General features: G+C 36.4%; 2 protein-coding genes across 2 annotated transcripts in view; both read right to left on the minus strand.

Annotated features, from left to right (window-relative positions):
- The window catches only part of ptprr (protein tyrosine phosphatase receptor type R), a 29,209-nt gene extending 15,154 nt beyond the window's left edge, over nucleotides 1-14,055 (minus strand). The window contains exons 1-6 of the mRNA XM_007575484.2: nucleotides 13,175-14,055; nucleotides 12,500-12,886; nucleotides 6,671-6,951; nucleotides 592-705; nucleotides 370-516; nucleotides 141-290 (exon numbers count right to left, since the gene is read on the minus strand). Of these exons, the coding sequence (XP_007575546.1) occupies nucleotides 141-290; nucleotides 370-516; nucleotides 592-705; nucleotides 6,671-6,951; nucleotides 12,500-12,587 (780 nt within the window). The 5' untranslated portion in view covers nucleotides 12,588-12,886; nucleotides 13,175-14,055. The remainder of the gene's footprint in view (nucleotides 1-140; nucleotides 291-369; nucleotides 517-591; nucleotides 706-6,670; nucleotides 6,952-12,499; nucleotides 12,887-13,174) is intronic.
- Nucleotides 14,056-15,284: 1,229 nt separating this feature from the next.
- LOC103154270 (tetraspanin-8-like) lies at nucleotides 15,285-23,963 on the minus strand. The gene is made up of 9 exons (XM_007575485.2): nucleotides 23,786-23,963; nucleotides 21,838-21,906; nucleotides 21,648-21,764; nucleotides 21,267-21,341; nucleotides 20,428-20,523; nucleotides 18,419-18,547; nucleotides 18,300-18,332; nucleotides 18,133-18,216; nucleotides 15,285-16,010 (listed from the first exon to the last, which is right to left on the minus strand). Exons 1-9 carry the CDS (start codon nucleotides 23,843-23,845, stop codon nucleotides 15,864-15,866), a joined length of 810 nt encoding a protein of 269 aa, XP_007575547.1. The 5' UTR covers nucleotides 23,846-23,963; the 3' UTR covers nucleotides 15,285-15,863.
- Nucleotides 23,964-24,569: the final 606 nt, after the last annotated feature.

Consider the following 24,569-nt stretch of genomic DNA (forward strand, 5'->3'; position numbering starts at 1 on the left):
TTTATTTACAATATAATCAATTCAGCATAATCAAAGTCTAAGAGTGGAAAATGTGACTTTTTTTATCATGTAGTTTATCAACAGACTGAGCTGGGTTTGCAGAGGGAAGTTCTTCCTCCAGGAATGTGTGTGTGGTTTACCATTAGGCAGGTGATGATGAGGAGGAAGAAGGTGAAGAAGAGGACGACATTGTAGAGGCCATCTCTGCTCCATGCGTGATCCCTCTGATCGTCCTGCAGGACGTTTTTCTTTGGAGACGAAAGCGAAGAGTCTGGGATGTTTCTGCAGCACTGGAAGGAAAGCAAACATGGCGGAACGTCGGAACGTCGCCAAAAAAGAGCTGAGGATTCTGGGATTTTACACATTTACCTCCGGTTTGACCGCCGTGATGCCGAAGTCGGCCAGATGGTGATGAAGGACGCTACGGTTCAGTGATTGGACGACCTCCTTCGCAGGGCGGAGCTCGAAGACGTCCCGCCTCTCAGAGGAGACGAAGAGCTCGATGCCGTTTCTGGCCTGTAAGGAGAGTCCGTCCAACAGGAAGTGAGCCAAATAAGGAGATGAAATGACTGGGACGAGGGGGAGACTTACATTCAGCTTGTTGATGTGAACGTGTTGAGGAGCGACACCGAGCGCCGCCGCTACGCCGTCCCGGAACCACAGGAGGTGACTGATGTTCAGCCTCCTCACTCCCACAGCCAAGTACTGAAACAAAGAAAACAAATTAAATACAGGCTGGAACCTTGGATACCAATGTTCTCCTTTCCCTTTTAGTATAATATGATAATATGATCAGTTAACTTCATTCCTCCTCAAATATTCAGAGCAATCCATTAAAACACTGTTTGCAAACTTTTCCCACAGAAAAACTCAAACATTTTCAAGATAATGTTTGAAAATGGAGATAAAAACAATACAAATGAACTAAATAAAGACAATTTCAGTTCACTTTTATATGATATAATTCATCACTTTTGTCAACAATATCTTGTGATATTATCTACATTGTACAGAAGTGGCAAGGTAACTAAAATATAACAAAATTTTGTTTTGAAACGTTTCTCTTACACTAAACATCCAACTGGTCCGAGAACAAAACACTCAGATGCTACATTCTAGCTTCATTTAACTAGCTAAATGTAGTTAGTAACTAGCTATGTATAGCTAGTTACTAATCTGGCTACATTTAGTAACTTGCTAAATATAGCTAGCTACTGACTAGCTATATTTAGCAATCAGCTAAATGTATTAAATTAGCTACATTTAGCAAGTTACTAATTGTAGCCAGTTACTATCCAACTCTGCTTTTAGAAATCATTAGTGTCAGTTTGAGCAGGAAGTGAGAAAAAGAAGGAGATTCTGTGCAACTGGATAAATATTCAATTAGCACCAAAAATGTAACAATTATTCCACTCCACAGAGTCTTTGTGATATTAAATGATCCAAAAGTGATGTAGATCATCTCTGCCTTTATTATTTGCCCTGAACTTATCCATAAACCCACTGAGCTGATATTTATCATTTCCTCTAAGTGAATAAAAGCAGAGCAGACTCAGAGAATATCAGATTGCTTTTTAAAACGAGATTAGAGGAAAACAAACAAGAAGTCTGACCTCTGCAGCTTTCTGTCCACCAACCTGAAGCCCACCGGCTGCTGCTTCAACATCCCCGTGTGTTTTATTGTGTGTGTGTGTGTGTGTGTGTGTGTGTGTGTGTGTGTGTGTGTGTGTGTGGGAGAGTGGGCGGCTGTTTGCTAATGGCTAAAATAACAACATGTTCTGCTGCCACTTAATTCAATATGAGGAACAAAACCTGCAGCTCACAGAGTCGATGTTATCAGACTGTGGCTGGTTACACTAAAACAAAACAGCCTGACCAAGAGAAATCCTCCAATAATATTAAAAATATTTAAAATAATAATCAGTTTACACCTGGGTTTCTGTTTGAACATCTTTAAAAACTGAAGTTTTTCTGTTCTGAGATTTTCTCTGTAAAATCTCCAGGCAACAATGATCCACTGATTTCTGTGTAAGCAGATAACCGCCCCGGAGTCATTTAAACTCTTCAACAAACAGACAAATAATAAAACATTGTTGCATTAAAACACAAAAAACAATGAGGTAAAAGCTAAAATGAAGCAGGATAAACAATGTAAACAACCTTACCAAGCCGACCACGCGAAGCTTTTCTCTGAATGAAAGGAGGCGAGCCGCCTGTCACTTAGCGACCGGGGACTTTTCGCTCCATTTCCTGATCTACTCATTCCCTGATCTCTGATTGGCTTAGAGCCTGACACAGCTCAGCCCTCCACCTGATTGGCCGTCGCCCGGGTAATGCCATTATCCCACTGTGCTTCCTGTTGGGATCAGGTACTATTTCTGTCCAAGCCACACACACTTTAGCGGTTATAGGCTGTAATTAGCCAGCAGCCCGGCTCAGTGGGGAGAAGGCTGGAAAGGGGACAGGGGTCAAAGTGCACTCAGGGATGTGGAGAGGGTTCAATCAATTAGTCAGCAATTAGCAGAGGATCAATACGACATTTTAAAGCCTCCAGGACAGAGAAGCTGATTCAAACAAAGTTGTTTGAATCAGCTTCTCTGACGTCTAAATGGATGACGACTGCTTTAGCGCCTCTAGAGGTAAACTTTGGACAAAACATGAAAATATTTTATTTTCAAAATACACAAAATTTTAGTTTTGTTTTTAATGAAGATAGAGCTGGACAATATGGCTGAAAAAATATCACGGTATTATAATCATTTGATATCAGTCGATATTGATAATTATTGGTTAGTTTGTTTTTGTTTTAAATATCTGAAATTCTAAAACAAGTGGAAAAACATTTCCCGTTTTATTTAGTTTTCACTCTGCAATGTTATCTTTCATTTTTAAGCAATTATGAGTCAAAACCTTAAACTGCTGCAGCGCAACTTACTCAACATGTTGCTAGGTAACCAAAATTGGGGGGAACTTGAAACTGGTAATTACTCTTTCGTTGCCAGGCAACCAAAGAGTGAGCTAGTTAGTTCATTCCACCAACATAGCTCAGTTGGATAACGCCTTTCCTCTGCCTACATCTCCCAGAATGCTGTGTGGTTCTGTTACAAATTTTAAATCAAGATTTAAAAAAATTGTCTGTAATTAATTAATCACAATTAACTCAATGTGTAGTAATGGCACCTGCAGGTACGCGTTTCTACCTAGAGCGGCTAGTAGTGACGTCCAATCCAGTAATATGCATGGAAGGACGAACTTCCAGATATGAATAAATTATTCTATTTTTATCTAAAACCTGGTTTTCTTTCATGTCATCCAGAAATGCACATTTTTTATTTAATTCAAAAACATTTTATTGATCCCAAAGAGAAATTACGATTTTTAATTCGATTTTTCTATTCAAACGGTTGTGAAATTATGCTTAAATTATGTGACTAGAAGAAAAGATGGTTTAAGCAAATAGAATATTTATTTAAAATAAAAAAAAAAAAAAATTTCCATCAGTTTATATAGTAGCAAAAATATGTTTGTGGATAAAAATCAGCAAATTAAATCACTAGTATCAGGTTATTTATTAAATTAAAAAAATCTAAATATTATTTTACAGAAAAGCTAAAATCGATTTTAGCATTTTGAATCAATTCAGAATTCAGAGTAGGAATCTGCAGTTTACATGTAGGAATTAAAGACAGAGGTCATTTCAACCTGAGGATGCTTGAATTTACGAAGGAATTACGCCGATGAAACTGTTTACGGTCTTTAAGGACAACAGGACGTCAGTAAATGCTTCCAATGCTTGAACACAAATGTGCCGAGTCACAATGTTGTTGCTTTGACAACGGAGCATGCTGTGAGAAGCCAACAGAGGGGCAAAGGTCACATGGTGCCTTGGAGGAATGTGATGACGGTAACTGGTTACCATCTGAGGTTTCTCTCCCTTACATCCTGTTACATCACATTACTCTAATTGTTATGCAAACTGCAGCGTTAGAGGGACGAATTAAGGAGATTTAAATGAGAATAATCGCATTTATGAACGCATTCTGCACTCTTTTTAAGAGCTGAATGAGCAGATGACCTGCTGGCCGTGTGTCGGGGTCTCTCTCAGCTTGCATGCTTGCAGGAAAACGTCTTAGCACATTAGAGGATGCTTTTCAGAGAGACAGCCTGCAGGGATGCCGGGTCATGTGACCACACAGGAAGTCTCAATCTGTGCAAAGAGCAGCTTTTATTTTCCTAACTGAACATTAAAAACAGAGACACTGCCGTCTGCGGACTGCCAGCATTCCCATCTGTCTTTGAGATTCCACAGCAGGTTTCTGCAGATTGTCGCCACTCCCACGATGCATCTGTGGCCACGACACCTCCAACTGTTCTGTCTGCAGACTGTGGGTCTGCTGGCGGTTGTTATGCTAACACCCTGTAACTTCTTAATGCGTCTATTCTGCAGAGATCCAGATATTTTATGCAGGTTTATGGAGAAAAGACGCTTGACAAGCAGCGAATGTCTAAGACAAACGGAGCATCAGGAGAATATGGAGCCACTGTGTAGAAGACAGTAAACCTTGGAACTGAATATTCTTGTTGCTGTTCTTGATGCATGTTAGTAACCAGGAGTCGGTTTTCAGTTCTAAATGTATAAACTAACACTTTAGAGTATATTTTTTATAAACGGCAAATGAGGGACATTTTAAGTGGACTGAATCTAACTTTAGGGAACCTCTGTGTTAAATTAATAATCCTTCCAGGATTTAGCGATTTGTTTGCAATCAAAATCGCTAATTTTGTGGTGCTACTTTAGAATTATTTGCAGTATTTTTTCTCATCAAACCCTTTTCCAAATTCTACTTATAGGAGAAAATAGTTGATTGTATACTTTCTTGTGTTGCTAAGTACGTCACTGCAAAGTGTCCAAAATAATTTCCACTTTAACAGATGAAGCCAAGTAAAGTCAGGCTACAATCACCAAAATACACAATTTTAGAATGAAAAAATCAGCCCCATGTTTTTGACTCAAGTGGAGGAGAATCTAGAATTGAGATTTAAGAAAAGGTCAAAATGCCAAACCAAGTTTGTAGGAATCTTTTGAGTAAAAATTGTCCAAACATCTGATTCCTTCAGAAAATATTCGGAAAAAAAGGCTCATGGAAGCGTGGAAGCTGCAGTCGGACCGGTAACTGGGACACCAGCAGGACGAACGCAGCGAGAAACACCTGCCTCACCGCGTCTCCCAGACGCGTCCCCCATGTCTCTGTCTGTGTCTGAAGGTCATTGCTGTTTATCTAAGAGTTATACAACCGCCCATTGTGGAGGGAACTGGGTCTGCTCGCTTGCTATTAGCGTTGCTATGGCAACAGAGACTGCAGCTCCATACATAGAGAAGTCTGCAGCATGTGATCAATCATTCGCCGTCTGCTTTCTGAGCCCTGACCTTTTTTAACATGTTTCTAGGACGACATCACCACTTTAAAAACCAACCAACCAATGAGAAGACAGCTACATATTTCAGGTGCATCAGTAATCTGGTTAACAGTGGAGCTGGGCTTGCTCTGTTTTCTAAAAGCATAAATTACAAATCAGAGAGAATATTATCAAAAAGTGGCTTTTATTTCAATAGGGGAGAGCGATATGGACCTTAAGTGGTACTATTATTACGATAAGAACTATTTATTACTTATTTTTTGGTAGCTGTGTGGCACTCGTAGCCACACAAACACAAAAACTGGTCTTAGAAATTATTCATATTTGTAATACACATCTTATAACTCCAGTTACAAGAAGAAATGTGATTGTTTTATCATTAATTTGCACAAACTAACTGCATTTCATCATATTTTGAAATGTACTCATATTTACTGAAGTTATTATTGAGAAAATAGTAAAACTAACAATCCTGACGATACGGATAGTTTTTTTTTAAACATCATTAATTGTAATGCATCATGACGATAAATCAAAATTCTTCTAAGAAATTTATCCTAATAAAAAATAAACGACACAATAAATGCCTGATGAGGCACAGCAGTGAAACTTTAAACTGCTGCTGCACAAGTTACTCACAACTGGTTGTTGCTAGGTAACCAAAGCTGGGGTGGGGGGAGCTTGAAAGGCTTGTTACCCAGCAGGATGTTGCTAGGCAACCAAAGAGTGAGTGAGTTGGTTGATTCCACCAACCTAGCTTTCCTCTGGGGGATGTAGGCAGATTCTTTCCTCTGCCTACATCCCCCAGAATGCTTTGTGGTTCTGGATCAGAGTTCAGGGAACCTATTGAACAGTCTATCAGATGAAGTATCTCTTGATACTGATCACGATGTACATTGTTATTGATTCATTGTTCAGCTCTGGCTTGAACCCATCAAAAAAAAGCAACAACCAATTTTGCTGAATGATAAATTGTTGTGAAAAATGATAATATTGTTTTGAGATCATTTTCAAGTAATCTGCTGGTAATGGTATAATAAGGCAAGTTTGTCCAGTCAGAGATCAATGCAGTTTAATTTTGTAAAGAACACGCTACACTGGAACCGAAAGATACTATAAATATTCAACTAAAACGGAAATAAAAACACACATAACTGAAACTATAAAGAAAATGGAAAATATGGAGATCATTTAATTTATCATGAGATCAATTTATGACTAGATCACTGCAACAGGCTTACAAAGCACTCACCATGGTAACCACATATTCCCCGGGTACAACACGCCAGCCGAAGTGGTCTGGCTCCACATCCTGATGCAGCTGCTCCAGCAGGTCCAAGCTCCGCTGGGTGCCGAGTTCCTGCTGAAGCCGAGACTCGGGCCGGGTCGACCGGGCCGGGTGCTGGTTCTGGTGCTGGTGGCGATGGAGGTGGAGGTGGGAACGAGACTCTGGCAGCTCATTTGCATCTCTCTGAGCGATCAGAGTGTGGCGACCCGGACGGTGAGTCGGGAACGGACCGCCAGCGAAATACTCTGAGAGAAAGATGATAGCAGACATTCGATCAATCAATAAATCAATCAGTGTTTATTTATAGGCCAGCTTTAATCCACAGGAACAAAATATGATAACAAGAAGCAATGAAAAACTAAAAACATAAAAATACAAAGTTAAACAAGGCAAAGAATGGAAAAAAGAATAAAATGAAGATGAATGCAGATGCTCTGATGACAAAATGAAAATAAACAGACATAAAAATTCAAAGAAACAGATTTTTTAAATCCTGATGAAAGTTGTAAAACTAGGATGAAAAAATAAAACAAAAACCATAAAATAAAAAATAAACAGACAGATAAATTATATGAAACAAATGGTAGTAGAAGTTAAAAACAATAAAACATAAGCTTAACAAAACTAAATGTTACATTTAATTTAAACAACAGGTTAAAAGGCCAGTAAACATGCAGTAAAACTAAATAGTTAATTATAGTAGAAAGCATTTTGAAAATAAATCTGAAGATATAAGAAAGCTTTTCAGTCTCTAATGCCATCAGGTCTGTTAGAAAACTTTAATTACAAAATAAATCCTCAGTGCTTTTTATTTTTTTGTCCAATTTAAGCATCGTCAAAAAAAATTCATAAAATTTCAGGAATCTTCTGAACATCTTGTTAAATTTGTGAAACCTAAATAACAGTAAATAAACCCCAGCTGTCGATTTGTTGAATTATTTCTCATTCAATCCATAATTAGACACGTTTTGGGTTAATACATGTATTTAAAAAGTATCTCTAATCCTGACTATGAAGACTGGAGGAAGAGGACGAAGCAGAAACATCTTTTCATTGTTTATTTTTAAACCGCTGGCTATCAACAGCCTTCTGTGTCTTTTTGCTTTCAAACATGTCGACCTCGAACGCATCACACTCAGAGCGGCAGAGACAGCAGAACGCAGCACATCTGCCTCTGCGCTCAGATATGTGGGCAGCATGGAGGAAATCCCAACCAACCGCCAAGAAGACGAGCCCTGAATAATTAATTCACGAGTTTTATTTACACTGAGCGAGAAAGAAAAAAAAAACTATAAGCACATTTATGATCCAGGAAGTTTTTCCAGCAGGTATTGATGCTCAAGTCCAACTTGACCACGTTGTCACAAGCTGTGATTATAAAACACGAGTTTCCATTGCAGTTTTGCAAAATGAACCACTTTCGATACGGCTGAAAAATCACCTAATCCTAGTGCAGAAGCTTTTCATTGAAATTGGCCCGTTTCCATTAAGCAATTTTATTGTTGTAATTCCAATTTGTGGAACTACATGGTCAATGGAAATGCAGCGAGAACTGCTGCTCCTAAAACTAGAACTGCTAAAATCTGACGCCACTCCATTTTTGCTTATATTGTGTGAAAAAGGAAGCAGCGCTCAGAGTCTTCTTCAGAGATTCTACTTCCTGTTGTCGTCTTCTTTGTGGTTTGCACCAGTTATTGATCATGTCACTCCCAGCGCCAAAAATATTTATCAAAAAATGTGTTTTTTCAAAATTGCTGTGTTTCCATTAAGCTAATTTATTTTCAAAATGTCAAATTGATCAATTACATACTATATATACGTGTGTGTGGTTTGTGTTGCATTTGGCTTTTAGGCTTTAAATATTACAAATATTTGAGTATTGCAAACTTTCTCTGACTTTGAAGTGATTTGTGTTTCAGAGTGTAAACGCTGTGAAAGTTACGGTTACAACTGTTCTAGTCTACATCGTTTATGAAGTGTAAACACAGTGACAGAAGGATCGGTTATAGTTTTAAAGCTGAAAACTAAAGCTTTCATTACCAACAGATTTGGCAGCCATCACCATGTGCAATTCATACAGTGGAAAGTAAAGTTATTAAAACAATCAATATCTCAATTAATCAATGCTATTTTCTCATTTGCATCAAAATCAATAGAGTAGGGCTGAGTGATATTAGAAAATCTAGTGATAATATTGGTAAATATTGTGATGTGTATATATATATATATTATATGTGTGTGTGTGTGATATATACACAAACGGATCCATTCACATTTGTCCAAATTGTCACATTTTATCTGACAGCAGATTTTTCTTTCCTGAAATCAATTTTTGGATTATGTAAAAGCCTGACAAGCAGAAATGAATGGATTGCAACAAATTAAATAAAACAGATGGGGCAGGAATTAAATAGCTTGGGTTCAAAATGTCTGCAATTACATAAAAGCCAAATAAATTCTATATGTCTGACCTTTTCTGGCTGAAAAAACAGCTGAAATCTGCATTTAACTCCTCAGAGAGACTGTGAACCTGACTCAGCGTTCTCCATCCCCTCCTCACTTCTGTCCTACCTAACGACAGCGTCCTGGTTGCTATGCAGGATGCTGAGGTGAGCTCTGATTGGACAGCAACAATCAAGCCTCTGTTCAGGCTGGAAGTGAATTACGAGACAAATAGAGTGAGGCATTTCCTTTTCCTTTGAGATTATATATTGGATTTCTCCTTTTGTTATTGTCACACAGCTGAAATAAATAATCTGTTTTCCGATATTAGCACAAATGCAGAGAAGAGGCAGACTGGTTGAGTGTTTTGTGTAGAAAATGCTGGAAGCTCAGTCTGCTCCTCTCATGTAATCAGCATCACAGCTGCTGCCTCACAGCTGAATCATCAATCACAAGAACCAGAATTTGGCTCCCAGTTTCTCTGTCAAAGCGACCTGCTGACCACGACAGACTAATCAAATGTTCTCCATCTAATCAGCTAAATCGTTCCAGAGGCAAACCCACTGTGATAAAGACAACAGAAATTAAATAAACAGCCAGAACCAAGACTGTACCACAGGATAAAACATGTCAGTTGTTTTCCTCCTGAAGCAGAGTGAACCTGAACACCCCGATTAAAACTGGAGACACAGTGAGAGCCTAAAGCAGGGAATTAAAGCAGGAATTAGTCATCATCAGTTGACCAAAACCAACGAAGGAAAACGCCTGACAGGAAAAAAAAAACACAGACTCGTCTCAAAGATCAAGATGAGAATGAAGGACTGAGAGTTTCAGACGGTTTTCAGTAACCTTGCAGGGTTTCTGCAGGTTTTATAAGTCAAATCTAAGACATTTAACATCATTATGAATTAAATATACAAAAGAAAATGTCATATTTTATGTATTTGTCGGAATAAAACACTACTGAGGAAGAATTGGTGCATCTAGTGAGATTAACTATTGATACTCTTATATTTTTACTAGGCCTGAATAATAAATTAATAATCTATTTTGCGATCAATAACAATAAAAAATACATCTGATTGAATATTTAATACAGTGAATATTCACTGGACTCTGATCCAGCTTTCTGGGGGATGTAGGCAGAGGAAAGACTTTAGCCAACTAAACTAGGCTAGGCTGGTGGAACCAACTAACTCACTCACTCTTTGGTTGCCTAGCAACAACCTGCTGGGTAATAAGCAGTTTCATGTTACCCCCAACTTTGGTTACCTAGCAACAACCAGTTAAGTAGCTTGCACAGCAGCAGTTTTAGGCTTAGCCTCATAACTGCTTAAAAACAAACAAAAAAACAAGATGGCGGAGTGAAAACTGGACAAAACAAGAAACGTTATTCCACTAGTTTGGTAGCATTTCGCATATTTAAAACAAAAAATCTAATTATTATCAATTATCAATATCGACTGATATTATGTCGTGTTCAGTTTTTCATACCTAATTATTACAACCATGACTTTAATTACTACTCCTTTTCATCTTTTTCATTATTTGACATCAACATAAACCTCATTAGATAAATCTGTGTTTTGTTTATATGAATTTAGATATTTAACAAAATATGTTGGCAACATTCTAAAAAGTTAATTGAAAGAGCACAAAATGCCTTCCTAGGCAGACAAAAATAATCTACATTTGTTACAAATTAAGACATCTTAAAGCTGGAATTCTTGGGTCAAAAAATTACCTTTTTGTATTTACATTAGATTTTCAGAAAATGTTCTACCTTTTTAAGTGAATCGGTGTCAGTTAATTGACTTGCGATAAATCTAATTCAAAATGTCAAATTTATTGTAACTTAATATGGAGTTGCACATATTGAATCAAACTTTCATTATAATATCCTGGTGCACCACGATTAAAAACAGAAACCAGTTAACTTCTGACATCGATTTACTGAGTAAAGTTTACTGATAAATCCTGAATTTAAATTAAAAATTATTTAGATTTTTTTACTTTTCACGTAAGATTTGGCTCAAGTAATATCAAATGAGATCATTTTTGTTAAATATCCTACTACTATTAGTACAACACACTTGGTTTAAAAAAATCTACAGATCTTCAGAAAAATCTAACCAAAGTTTGGCATTATCACCCAGCTGAAACATAACAGATAAACAAAAAGTAAATTATAATGTGTGTTTCATTTTTACAAAAATAATAAAATCTTTTTGAGGGTACTGTACACAACCAGTTGAATCAGCCCAAATGATCTGACTAGTTCAAGTATACAATTTATTTCCTATCCACAAATTAATTCCACAGGATTCTCAGTTTAGACTAACACTATTATTTTCTACTAATATTATTATTTTCTACTAATTTTTTAAAACTCATGGATTCAAACAAAAATAAAACTTTACCAGAGCTTACAACACAACTAAATTAATTGTTGTTTTTTGCATCAGTTTAAGATATTTTTTTTACCCATTAATTTTACCCTGATTGGGTCAATTTTGACTAAAATAAACAACAATTTGGCCACAACCACTGATCTTTTATATCTGTAAGAATCAGGTTTGCATACTATTTTGTTTTTCTTTTTTATTAACCTTTAACTTATTCAGAAGCCCTTTATTACAAACATACTATAACTATTATCCAGATGCAAGAACATTTTTATGAGAAAAAAAACCTGTTTCTACCAACAACAAAAAAAAAGCTCAGTTTTTCTAGATATCAATTAATGCATCTTTTGAGATTAACGTCTCATTGCTCATGTAAATAAAAGCTGCCTTTGGTGTCAATTGTGTTTTTTATGAGGACTCAGTATGAAGGTCTACTTTGACCTATATTCAGATTTAAGGCGTTCACACTGGAACTGCATCACTGAACAGCCCCTGAAGACGCAGTGGGGATGCTGGCATCTTCTGCAGCTGACTCAAATATCTCTCCATGCTAAAAATACTACATTTCATTCTCCTTTTTTAAAGCTACACTTTAACTGACACATTTGGTGTGCATTAACACAACAAAAACAGTTAGATTTTGAATGTTATGGATTATAGTAGAGAAACAATTTATTTACAAATATTACAATTATTTAGGATATTTATATATTGCTTTCACAGACAGCAAATACAGTCTATTTGCAATATATAAATAAATGCCCATCATAAAACACATTTTAACTAAACTGCATAGATATATGATTAATTTAGTGTCAGATATATATAGCAGTGGCATTTTTGATTATTCTTTAGAAGGTTGTGGAAAACATTTATTTAGCAAATTGTTGGGTTGTTCCTATGTGTTTTTGATGTCTGAGGCAGCATGCAGCCGGCAGACGCTTACCTGGGATCAGCAGCTGTGTCCAAATTAAACACAGCGAGAAAAACATGGTGAAGAAGCTTCCTTCTCCTTTTCCTCTGCTGCGGTTCATGCTGCCTTTCTGTGGGTCAGATTCAAACAAATTGCCTCTCTGAAGCTCCTCTTAGCGCTGTCAAGGAACATCAAGGACAGCAGAAGAGGCTTGTTTACGCTGAAAGCAGCCGTCGTAGCACCGCCGCTGGGGCTCCTACCGCTCGTTCCCCGCCCTGCAGTGTCCTCCTGCAGCGGCCTGAGCGATGGAGGAACAGCCGGTCTGACGTGGTGGTGGAGGCGGTGGCGGCTCCGAACTGAGACGGGTTATTTCCATCCGTGTCTGGGAGATAATGAGGAAAGATGACGCTCAGGTGGAGGCTGGCGATGGGAGAGGGGAGAGAGAAGGAAGGGGAGGAGAAATCTTCAATAACAGCATCATTTTCTGGTGTTGGAAATAATTTAATCATTAAAGAAAATCGATAAATACTTCATTTTGATTGAAGTAACGGTTATTCACTAGCCCTATACAAGCCCGATAAAATGTGTGTGTATATATATATATAAAACTTACAGGCACTCGCTTACAGGCAAGATATTTTTTTCACCTAGAAATACGAAAAAAAAAATACAAAATTAATTCTAATGTAAAATTAGAACTCAACTTACCTTTACAGCTTTGCTAGCTTAAGTGCTAAAAATGCGCTCGCGCCTCCTTTGTTCTATCACTGAAAAACTTTAAAAACATACTTGTTTGTTTAAAAGCGTTATATTTCATAAACATGCATTTTAAATTAACAGAACATTTTAATTTTTACTTTTATCCGTAAACTAAGATATAATTATAAGACTCGATATTGTTTTGTTCCTGCCGTCGCCGAAATTAGAAAAACAAAATGGCTGCCGGTGGTGTAACACAAAAAAATTACCCTAAGATTTGGCGAGCGACCAGAAGAAAGTTAAAGGATAGAAATCGGCATTTTCAAAGTTATACGAGTTATTAATTGGGGGGAAATATGAATGTTGGTAAGGGCTAAAACCAACTTTTCATGCTTAAATATTCCAAAGATTTCTTTATATGCTACAGCTAAAGATTTTTCTATGGAGAGTCAAGTTTGATGGCGGAAAAACTGCAAACTAGACATCTAAAATAATTTTTAATATCTTGAAAAACTTTTATATTTATCCATCTACAGAAAACCAGCAGTTAAGCTCGTTTTCCTTCAAGGAACATTGTACTTACAGTGTAGAAGTATGTCTATTTTTAACAATTAGTAATAATTGTTTTAGTAAAGGATAAATTAAGTTTATGTTGTCCGAGCGAGTTGCAGTTATAATAAGTGCAGATAAGGAGAAGTCAGTTCTCACAGTCTGTCTGGTGAATATTTTTGCACGTCTTTGCTCTCATCTTATGCAAGGTAAACCCGAGTGAGTAATTTTCACCCTAAGAGTGCTTGGATAATTGTATTTTTCGTAGGTTTCCATGGCATTTCGGTGCTTAATCAGATAAAACACTTTAAACACAGATTTAACAGAATACATCAAGAAGAAATTTGTTTAATGTAGCTCATGATTATGACATACCATAACGATGGTTTTCTTTAAAATACCTGAGCTTTTACATACAATGTTTAAATATTTTTCAGTAATGTTTAGCTCAGAAATGGCCTCTTAGCGCTCTTGTGAGTCTTCTGTCCACTAGATGGCGCATTAAGTAAATAAATCACAAGTTTTCAGCTGTTTTAGCACTCTTCTTTAAAATGTTAGTGTTATAAAACCATTTTTGCCAATTTTTAGTAGCACTCATTATCATATAGTTCAGAACTTTATCATGTTTGCCTAATAGCAACAACTCATATTATGGTTAAGGAAACAGACCCAGATTTGTTTATTAATCCCAAAACCAGCTGCTTCCTCCTCTGGATGTTGGAGAACTTTTGAAACCAGAATTTGCAATTCCCTATTCCTGATTTGAAAAACCAACAAGATCAACCCTAGTTTGGATGTCACGTACGGAAAAGTTTGACCCGTGTACACACAGAGATCATGGGTTTTGGGGGGGTTTTTTCAGCTGTGAAAACTTCCATGAACAAGCATTTCATTAAATACATTGAGATCAGACATTTGTACAAAAATATTCAAATACTTGTGATTTTGTGTCCTTTATCATTTTTATCTGCTCACACTCACTGCTGCATACTTTATTAACCATAACCATTGATAATACATAAGATTAATAAATTTTAAGATTAATCTAAAAATATATTTCCTAGAAAAAAATCATGAAATTTTTAGGTCTAAATGTTGAAACTTTGCAAGGAAAATACTAAGTATTTTTGAGATTTAAAAAATTTTCTAGAGAAAAAAATTTAAATTTATGATCTCCAAAAGCCAAAAATTTGCCTGAAAACTTTTTCTAGGAAAACAATGGCAATTCTTAACTTGAAAACTTGAGAATTTGCTAGATAATGCTCAGAAATGCTCAGAGATTTCCAAGAAAAACTTTGAAATTTATGAGTTTTAAAAGTTTAAAACTTTCAAACATTTGAGATTAATCTAAAAAAAATATTTAGTTTTTTTTTTTACTTTTAGAATTCAGGAAGGTTCTTGTTTTTTCTAGAACATTTCTGAGATTAATCTCAAATATTTTTTTATTGAAAATTTTTGACTCCATGTTTTTTGAGAACAATGTGCTTTTACAACCATTTATGCTTCAGAGCTGCAAATTTCTTTAGTATAATCAGACAATTTTTTAAATCAGTAAACTCCACAAACATTGTTTAATTTTATAGTTTTATTTCCCTTTAAATCCAAACAGAAATCAGTAACAGATTAGCAAGCAGAAATAAACTAGCCTTCTGTTTGTAAACATTCATTGTCACTTTTTAAGCCTTGTTATTAAAAATCAATTTTTATCAGCTCCTTTAGGAGCATTAAGTGTGCAAGGAAGTTGCTTTTGGTTAAACAAACACAAATCTGCATATCTAGAGGTTTAATATATGAAACCTAAATTAGGTTAGAACTCTTCTATGTGATGAAAATGTCTTATGGCTTTTTCCCGACTTTTATTATTCAACAGTAAACCAAGCTTGTTAAAATATTTTTTTTGTATGATGATTTAGAAACAGATGAAAGTAAATATCTTATTTTTCTTAAAACTCTCTCAGACGATTAAAACCAAACATAAAAAAACTGTAAAATATGGTTTAAAAATAAAACTGGCAAAGCTGGTGCAGAGTAATCTCTGGAGAGTTTCTCCCTTGTTGGAGGAATGAAAGGCACTTTGGAAGCAGTCAGAGAAACGGCAGAAGAAGAAGAAAAACATCCTGAAGCATAACAGAAAGGTGGCAGCGCTCCTTTAGTAGGGAGGTGGGAGATCGTTTTGCAGCTCCTGGTACTTTGGTGGTCCTGGAATGAAGATGGTGGGAACTTTGTAGACGACGGGGGTTTTGTTGGGATGACGCAGCTGGTGGATCATGATGGAGGACAGAATCATGCCCAGAACCTGAACCATGAGGAGGAAGATGAAGTATGAAATGTTTTTATTATGGTCATTTACATGGAAATATTGCATGATTTTATCATAGTGTGACATTTGTGACTTTATTTACTCAGAATTAACTCTTAAAGGTGACCTGTTATGCTTTGTTAAACAGGCCATGATAGGTCTATGGCCTATCCAAATCATGTTGGTTACATTTTTTGCATACAATTATTCTTAGATAATGAGACTTTAATTTGCTCAGGCCTGTCTACGTTTACTGTTTAGGGCCTCTGTCACTTTAAATCCAAAGATGATGCTGCTGGCCACACCTCCTGACTCAACATGCTGAACTATACATAGGTTGCTAGGTAACAGGCTGGGGTTGCTAGGTAACAGCACAATGCCAGTAACATGTGGATTCTTATCTGGAGATTTTTGAAAGGACTCATTTTCAGACTCCAAAAATGTTAGTTTATTACCAAAAAATAAACTAACATTTTAACATTTTCTTTGTGGGTTTTTTTAAAGCATCTTGGCTGTTTTTCACAGCAGTAGTGGCAAAATAGAAGTACAAAAACATGAAAAATGCTAATTTTGTATAATAAAATTGCATCATTTGTGTGTGATTTCATCAGGGGGGCAATATTTCTGGCCTTAAATGTACATCTGAAAGTTTATTTACTCCAAATTAACTCGTTTAATCCATTTAGGTTCCTTCTGGTGCATCTGGCGCCAACGCAGAACAGTCTGTTAGAAAAACAATCCTGAAGGACGTAATAGGATCTGTTAGGACCTGTTCTGTCCTGATGCTTCATAGATCTCAAATGTTTCCTTTAAAGTGAAACATTTCAGAAACCTTGAGCATGAGAGTAACTGCATGCTCAAGGTTTTATCAGCCAGGATGGTTTGTTTACATTCCTGGTCTCCATGAGAGGCATCCAACCTTCAGATGAGATTCTAATGGATTATTTATTTACATTAATGAGCCCACTCAAAAGAAGACTGGAACATATCTCTAAACAGTTTAGTTTAAACAATATCTGCTACTTAAAGTTGTACATGTTTAATGTTTCTTTTCTCAAGTTTAAGAGCTATTTGTGATTGTTTAACTTATTTGTAAGGGATCGTGTTGTAAAGTTGTAATTTGTGAGATTTAAAATTACTTTAAAGGTGATTTCACACCTGATGCTCTGGTAGTCAAAAATTGCAACATTTGCTACATTTTCAGCTTTTTGAAAAACCTGTTCCCCTCCTCACCTACGGGGGAGCTACAGCAAGAGCCACTACAGGAAGCAACTTGAAAACCTCTAAAGAAGACATTGAGTGCAAGTTTCTTCTTCATGAAATCCAAACAAAAATGGAGTGGCATCAGATTTCAGCGTTTGGAGGACTTCTCTTTTGTTTTTGGCTAAAAATGTGTCCTCGCTAGCAGGACACATTTCTCCTGCTAGCGATAAATTAGTGTATTCTTTTTGGTTGTATTTACCCAGAATACCCTGACCAGCAGTCCGCTTCCTGCTTTTGGAGTGATCTCCAGTCAGCTTGGCATTCACATATTCATTTGAATCGCGCCAGATTTCACTTCAACCAAACTTTTTTGATCGGCACCAGAGCAGAGTCAAGTCAAGTGTGCAAAATGCCTGGTTAGACCAATCCCCGCCTTCAAGGCGCAGCTCCTCCTCCACTCAGCTCCTTCAGACTAGCCAGAACCAATTAGCAAACAACTAGGGGAACTGCTGAGCTCATTATAGGAACTACTTCTCAGAGCAATGCTGGTAAAAATGCTAGTGTTAATAGAGGAGCCAAGTTGTGATGACTTCCTGAAGGCGGAGTTTCAGAAAGAGCTTGAGCTTCTTAAAGAGACAGAGACCCAATTTCAGAGTGTTAAATTAGGAAGTTAGCTTAGAAAAGTAAATTTCATATATGTAGCATTTCTAAAACAACTGAAGGTTATTTGGTTGTGCTTGAAAATGCGTAATACTGCCCCTTTAGGATTTTTTTTAAGGATGTGTGGACACCCAAACAAACCAAACTTTCTAGGCTAACAAGCTAGTGTTTGATTATAGCAAACCAAACAGGGTTGGTGTGAATGCTCCCTGGAAGAATGTTTTGTGTATTTTTTGAGACAAAAGGGTGAACTCACAGCCAGAGCAGCCAGAGTGAAGACGACCCCCAGTGAGATGTCGGCCACCAACAGGACGTAATGCATCAGGATGGGGAAACATGGCTGCCGGTGGAAAGGAGAAGAAGCAGTTACTTTATCTGATCCATTTCACCTTCAGGTTGGTCAATCAGCTCCGGCTTACTCACCTTACTGTAGATGGACCTGCTTTGCTTCAGAAACTGGAAGAGATGTAAACATAAAGTCATGAGTGGCTCCAGGTCAAACAGAAATGTGAATCAGATCACATCTGAGCGCTGACACTCACAGGGTAGCGGTTCATGCCAACGACCTGCTTGCATGTATCAGATTCCTCATCCAAGTCAGAGGGGCAATCGCAGGACGATGGGATGTCTTCGTTCCAGTCTGTGTAGCTGAACAGGCCACAGCAGTGCAACTGAAACCACAGAAGAAGGAGGAGAGTCAAAACAAACCATCATTCCTCCACCGCCGTGCAGGACATGCGAGGTGGTTCCCACTGGAGCTACTCCACATTAACTGGAAAAACTTTGGAATGATACAGATTATTGCTGAAACGATTAATCGGATTTGTCACGATTAATCAATAATTGAAATAATCATCAACTAATTTAGTAAGTGATTAATCGTTAACTTACAAAAAGGTCATTTGATTAAAGAAAACAACACTCAAAGCAGTAATTAAGTTAAAACTGTGCAAAAATAAAAATATATTTTGCATTTAAGATAAAAACACCTTTGATTGTAAAAAAGAAAAAAAAAATCTCTACCTTGTTCTAATTCACTAAAGGAGTGACATATTGCATTTTGAGCAATAAAATATATTTATTTGCTTATTCAACAATGGAATTTAATATTTGTTTATTTGCATCTTTTAATGCATTCCTAATATTGTAAAAAAAAAAAAAAGCCGTAACTGGTTAAATGAACGTGTCAATTCTTTATCTGATTATTTGTCAGAATATTTGGTTACTAAAATAATCCAGATTACAACGAACACAGATTTTTCTGCCACCAGCATTTTTTTTTCTGGTTGTTTTCTTAACTTTTAGACAGGTTTGATGCGTAACCGTGGCAACAAAGTGTTTATAGAACTGGGAGCAGCAGATTAGCATCTACAAAAGCTAAAATAACATCAGGAGTTGAAATGGAGGCTTCCTGGAAGCACAGCGGCCCCAAACTAATTACTGCATCCATTTTCTTTATCAGTTTTTGCAAACTTTTCTCCTCAACTTGCCTTTGCACGAGTCTGATTTAAATCAGATTGCCATTGGCTGAGCTGCTTGAACTAATAATCAGTTAATCGATGCATATCAGCAGGATATCTTCAGTTCTTATTGTGAGTGTAGCTTTTATTAGTTTCACATCAACCTTTTACTGCAGGACGATAAAAACATTTCTGCAGGAAGTATGTCATTGTACTCTGAGTGAACGTCTGACTGTGAAACCTTCTGGTTTGGTTAAAAGTTTAGATGTCGGCCATGTTTGATGGTTGATGTTTACATCTCTGAAGATTTTATGTTTTAAAGTGAATCTAAAAATTTATATGAATAAACATAATCTTCTGAGCAAAGTAGAGAAAATTTTAATTATTTATAATTTAAAGAACCATGCTGGCCTCAGTCCAAAAATGTCTGTACGCTGTCAGCTCTCAAAATCAAATAAAAAAAAAAACCATAATGACAAAAAATAAAATATTTTTGTCTTTCTTTTGTGGAATTCTTGGTTCCACAAAGTTGGATCTTTATGAACCAACTAAAAAATTATTTTTTGCCAAGACTGGCATGAAATTAATTAAATACAAATGAATTAAGCTTGAGAAAACCCTGTTTTTTCTTCTTGGGTAGAAAGAATAAAACAGATCAAACTTTTGATTTTGGTTTCTGTTCAGTGGAAGTGAATGTGGGTGTGGCCGCACTCTGAGTCACCCTTCAGGAAAACAGAAAGCAAAATGGTAGAACAAAGTTTTATAACGACTGAAAGCCAAACAACAGGAGCCATTCTGTCTCCTGTTTTGTTAATCACATAAACCCTGAATGGTTGGTTTGAGGAAAAGTTGGTGACTGAGCCGGTCATTCTGATGAAGTTTTTGGAATATTTTAAAATGTGAGATCTTGGGTTTCAGAATTACCCAGAAATGAGAAAACAAGTGAATGAGGTCAAACCACACACCGGGAAAAGTTTGAAAGTGTCAGACGCCTCTGCAGCTTGTTTTCGAACCATTTCCTTCTCAGGAGGTTCCATTAAAATATCTTAAACACCTTCAGTTCTTCTATGTGAAAGAGGAATGAGTCTCACACTAGTCTGCATGTTGTTGACAAAGTGCTTCTGTGAGATCGTCGCCATGTTGAGAGGCAGAAGTTCACTGAACTTTTCCTCCAGGAATCCCTCCACCTGCAAACCAGCAGAGCTTCATTCAGAGGCAGAAACAACACAATGCAGCTAATCAGACACAAATTCAAAATAGAAAAGTCTTTACAATGTGACTCTTTAAAATCCTATTCTAATTAAAATAGGTCTGAACGCAACAATTTATGTACATCTAATCCTAAATAAAACCAAATTTGAATGTTTTGTGTCAATAAGCAGAGGTGGGCACCAACTAAAATGCTAAAGCTAAAGAGCTAAACATTAGTTCCACTGATGCTAAAGCACTATAAATACACAGCATTTACCAAAAGCTGAAAGAGCTAGTCAGCAAAATCGCAAAATAAAATAAAAATCAGCTCTGTTCATTTTCTCCATCTTAAAATAGATAAATATTTAAAAATCAGATTTTTCTGAAACATTTTCTATTTAAATTAGGTCTGAAAAAAACAGTATTTAGTATTTGCTAAAGCTTTTAAGTTAGCAAAAAGCTAAATTGCTAAATGAGTTAGTGCTGCTAATTTGATCTATTATGCAAAAGAAACATTTTTACAAATGTGATTTCTTTAAAATCATTTTCTAATTACACTAGGTCTGGAAACAACAATTTCTCCGCAATTAAACCTGAATAAAAACAAATTTGAGTTTTCAACAAGCAGTGTTGGGCTAAAAGGTTAGCTATGCTAACACCAGAGCACAAATCATAAATATTATTTCCACCGACGTGACGTTCCAATTAGGAGCTCCGCCTGGAGGAGAAGGGATTTTACCTGAGGACGAAGAACGGCGGTAGGGATTCCTGATCGGATCATCACCAAAGACCCGATGACCATGCAGACCAGGAACTGCAGAAGAAAAACAAACAATTTGAACCAGAATTACACACCACCACCTAACCTGAGAACCAAATGAATACATCCTGGTCATGTTTAAGTTATTAAGCTAACCTGCATAGATTTAACAAACAATTTCACTAAAAAAGTGTCACCGAAATGTACTACAAAGTGTAAACATGGAAGAAAAAACAAAAACAAATCATCTGTTTTGACCTCTGTTTTGAAATAAAGATCTCTGCATGATGCAATAGCTCAGATGAGATCACTGGAAACTCCAAACTTGCAACATCCTGTTTTATCTGAAAACGCACTCACCACAATCAGAGAGATCTTGTGCTCCTTGTACGCGCCGTAGGCTCCCAGCAGGCCGAGCAGCATGGTGACGGCTCCCATGATGTACAGGCAGATGAGCCCGTAGGTCCGGTTCTCAATCTGCAGTTATACGTTTAGATTTTTAGCTCAAATTGAGTTTTTCCAGTTAAATAAACAAAGTGTGAGCGCTTACGTCGTCATCTTCACCGTTGGTGACGATTTGGGCAAAAACAGTGAGGCAGAGGATGATTGCTCCGACAAGCTAGAAAAAAACATTTCATTAATTTTAGACAAAGATTAATTTTAAAACTCTTTAAACCACAGATTCAGTTTTAGTGTGAAAGCTACATAAAATCAGCTTATTAAATGTCCTAGAGCTGAAATTCCATAAACAGAATAAATATTTTACAGATAATAAACTGCTTGCAGAACAAATTTCATCAAATTTTGGAAAATAGCTTTAGAAATAACCAGTTTTAATAACTTTTAGATGATAATTATCATTTTTCAGACCGCAAACTGTCGCTGTAATGATCCGGAGTCCGTGTGGGATATTTTCCTCCAGATTTATCAATCATATTGAAAACTGGAGATAATCTGACACATTGTAGATCCCAAAAAACTAATAAACACACAATCTCAGTGACCTGGACTTAAAATAATAACATATTTAAAGTTGTGATGTGATAACAAAAAAATGAAACATAGAAATTGATCAACCTCTTTTATGATTTTCTCTGGATCAAACTTATTACCTCATAAAACCACCTGCCCCACGTCTGACTTCAACATCCTTCTTAACTCATAAACTCTGACATAAATACAAGTAAACATGCTAAATATCACTAGAAAGGTGTTTGTTTTTTGGGGGGGTTTTTTTGCTTTGAGCTGATTTATGTTAGCTTAGTAACTATAAATGCTTTGAAATATCCAACCTGCAACTCCACAGCTTACCTTACAAAGCATGTAACTATTTCCCTGAATAAACAGGAAAAGCAGGTTTGAACGCAAAGCTGAAGTGTGCGGCAGACGCCTGAACATGTCCTGCTCTGAGCAAACATTGGTGTTAGCAGGTAACCCCAGTGCAGATAAAACCAGCAGGTTTTATAAACAATCATAAAAAGAAGAAGAATTAACTTCTGTGTACTTAAACAAAGAAGGAACAGAAACCATCTTAGCTCAGGTCTAAGCAGTTATAAAACTTGTATTGTCTTGCAAAAAAATTTCATTTCAGGAGGAAGTGGAATGAAAACACCTGCAATGCTCGGTTGTTTTATGTAAGAGATGGGAAAAGTTTAAAAATGAAAGTTAAAGTTAGTTTATGTCGCACTTTTCTTTAAAGAACTGACTAGAATTGAGCAGCTTTAGTACAAAACATAAAAAGAAACAAAATGCAGTGAAGAAGTGATCTGCAGGTTTTATGAAAACAAAAAGGAGGAAATGCATTCAAATTGTTTTTGGCAGTGAAACAACTATTCATTGTCTTACTAAAAAATAATGTAATACTGAAATGGGTGACTCAGGAGTCATAGGTTTCATTTATGAAAACTTTCATCTACTCAAAACATCTTTAAAGTGTAGTTTAACATATTTTGTTATTTTTGAGCAGCTTATGCTTTTTATTCATCCATAAACCTGCATTATTAAAAAATATCATGTTTATTATCATTATTTGGTTGTTTTATAAGGTTTACTGTTAAAGAAAATGTAGACGCCATATTAAGAGTTAAACTTTAGTTTTTAATGCAGGGTCTGAGTCAGAGTGGACAAAAAGTTCAACTTTAATTTAAAAAAGCGTTAGCGAATTACAAACTGTAAAACGAATCTGTATTCAGTGTATAATAATCAGATTACCATTTACATTTTGAACCAAACCGATTGAAGGTCCTAATTTCTACACGGAACTGAAACTTCACCACATGAATTAATTCAAAATGAGGACCATATATTACTTTATTTATAAATTACTAGCATCAAATACAATTTGTTTAGCCACAAACTCTAACTATGACCGTTTTTAAACGGTTAAACTGGTTATTGGCGTTTGTTAAATTAGAATAAAGGGCGCTAACCCCATAAAGCTTTAACTACGCACTTTCAATTCTGAAAGGTTCTGGATCTTTTTAAAACACCCAACTTACCGCGAAGAACAAGTTGAACCCGATGAAGGTCCGCTTGAGGCAGCTGTTTATCTGGGCCATGCCTGCAGCACCGAAAAACAAAAAGAACTTTCTTTAACTGCGAACTTCGAGTTCTGGAGAACCGCGACCAAGTCACAGCGATGACAAAAGCAGAAGCAACAAGTCTGGACTTGGCTCAAATACGGAGGGGGCGGGGCTTCCGGTCACCTAGCCGGAGTTTAGCATGGTCACTTCCGGGAGCTGCTGAAGCTCAAGATATCAAGACGTTCTCCGGAAAAAGGAGTGGAAAATTCCCGACATTACGAGCTATGAGTGTCAGGAACTAACAAAATGATGCGGTCGAGAGTTAAGAAGGAGGAGTTATTTCTTTCTTCCACCATTTTCATTCATGGAAAGCAATGAAAATACATTATAGTGTTTGGTTTGTTTTGAAATAGGAGTTTTTATTCACGAAAATTAAACGTACGTCTTTTTTCCCCCCAAAAAAAAGTTACTGAAGTAAATGTAGTTGAGTAAATGTAACAAGTCACTCCCCAACTCTGTTTAATTGGAATAATTTAGTGTGGTCTTTAGCTGATACAGATGAGCACTTTCTGCCCTTTTTAAGATTTCCAGTGACAAATTGACATTTTTTTACACAAAAACAGGCATGGGCATTTATGAGCTTTGACTAAACACAGTGATGTTTCTAAAACAAGTTTTAGAATTTGTTGTTGGGAATAATCTGAAAATAATTTTCAGAGCAACAAAATAAAACAGAATGAACCGAACGATATCTTAATAG

Source organism: Poecilia formosa, unplaced genomic scaffold (genome assembly GCF_000485575.1).
Source record: "Poecilia formosa unplaced genomic scaffold, Poecilia_formosa-5.1.2 Scaffold379, whole genome shotgun sequence".
Lineage (NCBI taxonomy): Eukaryota > Metazoa > Chordata > Actinopteri > Cyprinodontiformes > Poeciliidae > Poecilia > Poecilia formosa.

What these genes read in the sequence shown, in the direction of transcription:
- LOC103154270 (XM_007575485.2), bottom strand. Translation starts at nt 23,845, where the DNA reads ATGGCCCAGATAAACAGCTGCCTCAAGCGGACCTTCATCGGGTTCAAC. An exon ending in TTGGCATGAACCGCTACCCT is followed by an intron (nt 18,333 to 18,418) that starts GTGAGTGTCAGC and finishes CATCTCTTCCAG; the next exon opens with TTTCTGAAGCAAAGCAGGTC. An exon ending in TCACTCTGGCTGCTCTGGCT is followed by an intron (nt 16,011 to 18,132) that starts GTGAGTTCACCC and finishes CTCATGGTTCAG; the next exon opens with GTTCTGGGCATGATTCTGTC.